The sequence below is a fragment of the Pinus tabuliformis genome, chromosome J (assembly GCF_031772625.1).
Source record: "Pinus tabuliformis cultivar Carrire ecotype Pingquan chromosome J, CPIR1, whole genome shotgun sequence".
In the NCBI taxonomy this organism is placed as follows: Eukaryota; Viridiplantae; Streptophyta; class Pinopsida; order Pinales; family Pinaceae; genus Pinus; species Pinus tabuliformis.
The window spans coordinates 762,156,492-762,160,938 of NC_142295.1; the positions used below are offsets into that span (position 1 = coordinate 762,156,492).

Genomic DNA, 4,447 nt, shown 5'->3' on the forward strand with positions numbered 1-4,447 from the left:
CCCTCAGCCCTGATCGCCCGATCGGCCCTAATCGGCTCTTATCGCCCTCGGCCCTGCCCTGTCCCGCCTATTCGCGTCCCTCAGGCTGCGCGCAAGTGTTCTCTCTGCTCTCTGCGGAAGGAAGCTTGCTTTATACCATGAGGCCGGCTGGTTCAATGAAGGTTTGAGTCCCGGATTGAGCTTGGCTGGCTGCTTGGGTCCATGGAGGCACTGGGCACTCCCCATGCGGCCCCTCCCCCCCCTCTGTCCTCATCAGTTGAGGCCTTTAATCGACTTCTGGAAGGTCTCCCTAAGAAGAAGAATGTTGAAGCCGCGAAATTTGTCAAGAAACTTGATGATATTCTGGAGATCTCCCTCCCTCCGGAAACCCCGATCCAGGTTGCACTGTCTTTGTCTGAGAGAGCCCTTGTAGGCCAGTTCACCGGACTTTGGCCTTCTCCCAAATCCACAGAGAACTGGGTCAAAAGGAACTGGGCGCCATTGATCCAAGAGAGTGTGACCTCTTACTTCCTGGGGCGAGGTTTCTTCCTCTTCGAGTTTACCTCAAAGGATGATAAAGACCTTATCTTTCGAAACGGCCCCTACTTCATGGGCCCCCAGGGTCTGTATCTGAACAAGTGGACTCCGAACTTCGATCCGGCAGTGGATGTACCCAAAGCTGTCCCAGTGTGGGTCAGGCTGCTAAATCTTCCAGTGCATTGCTGGAACTGGGACTCATTGAAGCATATAGGAAATGCCCTGGGGAAATTTATAGATCGGGCAAACAACAAGGACCAATATGATTGTGCCAGGATATGCGTGGAGGTGGACCTGGAGGAGGGACTACCAGAGGCCATTAAAATCAAGGTTGGAAGCTGGACTCACATGCAGAAACTAGACTACGAGCAGCTGCCCTTTAAATGCCGGAAATGCCATGTTTATGGCCATTTCGCCAGAAGCTGCCCGTCCAATACTGAATCTGTCCAAGGGAAGGAGGACGGCTGGAATCAAGTCAAGCGTACGAAAAATACTCACAAGACTCAGAAGGTGGGAGGATCCAATGGCAATCCTCATCAGGGCCCTGCTCCGCAGACCCAGCCCAAGACCGCCCTAGAAAATAGGTTTGACCCCCTCAGCTCTCAACCAGAGGACACACATGAAGTCGAGGCCCAGAAATCGGACACTCCAGAGAAAGGTGGATAGCCTAATCCTTTCAAGGATTCAGGCATAGCAGAAAGCTCAAAAGGAACCCCAGAAGAAGTTGAGGATGAGGACCAAGAATCGGAAGATTCGGAGGAATCAGTGTACTCGTGTTGAGTCTGGAGTTCCTCGAGCTCTTCCCTCATCTTTGAATTGGCCTCTTGATCCCTATCGACCAAGTCCATCTTCTTAGTCCAGAAAGCTTCCAAATCCTCCATCTTCTCCAACACTTTCTCCATGAATGCCATAGTAGCATCCTTCGCACCGTGACTAGACCCAGCCTGAGATTCAACTGCCATTGCTAACAGCTTCCTTCTTCTTTGCGATCTAGTTTTGACCATACAATAGCTTCACCAAGATGCCTGCAATTTGAACCAGCTCTTGTTCCACTTGTATGTGAAACAACTTCCTTCACCTGCAAGTACCTGCTTCACTGTCTTCAATTTCCAAGTGTATCCACACTTGCACTTCGCCATGAGAAACCCTGCTCACCAACTCCAACCGAGCTCTGATACCAACTTCACTTCAATGTAGTTGTGTAGCAACTTCAACCTTCAATGCCCGAATCAGCTGCTCTGATACCACCTATCATGCCCCCAAGCTGGCGGTAGTCTTTCAACTGCTCTTAGCGAGGTGCGGCACCACCAAATACTTTCTTTTCACCAATATTTATGTTCGTGGACTACGCCTAACCACTTACTCCTACTTAGTTTGTGTTTCACAAACAAGTATTATTATGTTATCCTTTATACCAATGAACACCCATACACATTAATTATCATCGGCAATTATAAATGAAGGACACAATTGCACAGTATAAAGGGAGGGGCAACTCCTTGAACAATGAGTATGCCTGAATAATATTATACAATCTTTAATGTTACAAGCTTTACAAGTATACTTTGGAAACACCAAGTTTCATACTTGGCCAAATTTACAATCTTGTCACACCTCCATACGACAACCAAGATTTCCTTGCCCAAGGCGGGTGGGCGCGCCCTCACATGAGTTGTCCTCCACACTTCTCAAACGAATCTTATCTTCATCGTGCACACTTGCACAATGGGCGGGCGCTCACCCAAGTCACCCAAGAACTCCTGCCAAGTCGTTGCACAACCGAGCGTTCACCCTTTGTCTCACCGTCAGGCGCTCCTTTGCACAACCCGGGCGCCACACACTCGTGCACGCCTCACACCAACCGGCGGGTGACCCTGCCCGCGCCCCTCACCCAAAATCAAGACAAGTAGTTCACCTTCGTGCGACCTTGCCCAAGAACAGGCGCATCACCCAAATCTGTGCCTTTCTTCTTAGCTGCGTCCACACTCTTGTTCTGCGCCTTCTTTACATGTTTGAGTGATGAGCGATTGTGTTCAAATGAGCTCCAACACACCTCCATATATACCAATTGTAGGGTAAAGTCTTGGCTGCCTAGCCGACTTGCCCAACGCCCCTACTCCATTGCAAACTCGTCAAAATACATGTTGGCTTGCCTTAAGTTGTAGGTCGGCTTCCATAATTTATAACTCATATCTTCACGCATATAAACTCGTCCTCGCTCCCTTCCTTGCGCACATTATCACACATAACCGTCGCACATGAAGTCCTGAGCTTGGTCTTCCATCGTTTGTTCAGGTTTCCAACCGCGTGCCCTTCGTCGGTCGCTGTTGCACTTCAGGCGGAACACGTTCAGGACTACAGGTCCTTACACCACGGGTCAAAAATTAGAGGTTTGTGGACTAAATTTAGTCACAAAAGGATAAATTCACACAATACAGATAGGCAAGGGTGAACATAAAATTTCTTTTAGTTGGGTTATGGGAATATTTCGATAATTTATGAAATAATTCTATTGCAATTATGATTACAAAGTATACAAGTCCAACGATGTTGCAAATCATTCGATAAAATGATTAAAAGGAACAAGGAGTATTGGGTCAATTGTACTTTTACTTCCCAAATTATAAGATTATGCGTCAACTTAGTTGTTTTAGCTTGATATTTATTTCTAGTGAAGAATGTGAATGTAGTTCCAATGTTATGGTAATTTTTGGGTTTTCCCTTTTAACAAGTTTCTATGGACGAAGGGGTTTTATGTGTATACATATATACTTGCATATTATTGTGATATTTTGTCATAACACTTGTGAGTTTAGTAAGGATGGTCTTTGTGACTTTTTCTCAAGGGTGCGATGAAGGGGTTTTATGTGTATACATATATACTTGTGTTAGCCTCTCTCATAAAACAATAATAAATCCAAAAATAAATTAATTAATTAAATATTCCAAGTTAGGAATTTGTGCCTAACTCTTGGGTTGTTCCTCTAAGATAGGAGTTAGTTTAGGTAACTCCTATATTGGTGTGTGTCTGGTGAGAAATTATCTCAACCAAAGGAGAAATTATCTCAACCAAAAGTGTCTAAGATAGCACACACTATCTTGAGAACACTATCTCTCATCTATTTATTTGTAACACTATATTCAATTATTTAAATAATGAAAATGTGAGAGAGAAGCATGAGGCTTCAGCCTTTTTCTGCCAATATTTTGGGTCTGGTTTTTATGTGTTTTTCTGTAATCTGTTTGAGTTAATTTCATTTTCAATATGTGGTATCAGAGCCTGGTTTAGGCTTCATGCTGCCCCATTCGTATTCAGCATTGTGTAAGGTTGTATTGAACCCGTCGGTGATCCCATGCCATGGGAATTGTGTTGGCGAGGCACATAATTCAATAGAAATTATTGCACATAGAAGGAGCATTCTCACCCTAGGAAAGAAGTCTGTTGAGGCCAAGAGAAAGCCATTGCGTGCACCTGAAAATTGAGTCATGGGTGCAAAGGAGAATTAATTCTGATTGTTTATCTGCAAAATTTGTTTTGCGTGGAGCGTGGACAACATTTGACTGTGCATTGAGAAATCTGTTATTACCTTTTGCTATGTAATCAAGCATCCAATCGGACCTCCAGAGTAACAGAAGTTGTGGAAGGCGAGCGAATATATATATCGATTTGGAACCCAAGCTATTCCTTTTGTCATTTCTGAGAAGCATCGACAAGTACCTGGAGTGAATTCTGAATGTGGATGCGTTGAATATTAAAGTCCACATGTAGCCTGGAGATGTATTGGTAAGTCGTGGTTTACTGGCTTTTGATTAAATCTAAACTTTATGAAATTTCCATAGTGAAGAATGTAGCGTGAAGCATGAAGGCACAGGTTTGAATGGTTTTAAACTCAACAAAAGACATGTAGTTATTACAGAAATGGGAGATCGA

The 4,447-nt window shown here is 44.5% G+C and overlaps 1 protein-coding gene across 1 annotated transcript; it reads left to right on the forward strand.

Moving 5' to 3' along the window:
- The first annotated feature begins 201 nt into the window (after positions 1 to 201).
- Positions 202 to 1,182, forward strand: LOC149228952 (uncharacterized). Its single transcript, XM_089380916.1, has one exon. The coding sequence runs from the start codon at positions 202 to 204 to the stop codon at positions 1,180 to 1,182; it is 981 nt and encodes a 326-aa protein (XP_089237042.1).
- Positions 1,183 to 4,447: the final 3,265 nt, after the last annotated feature.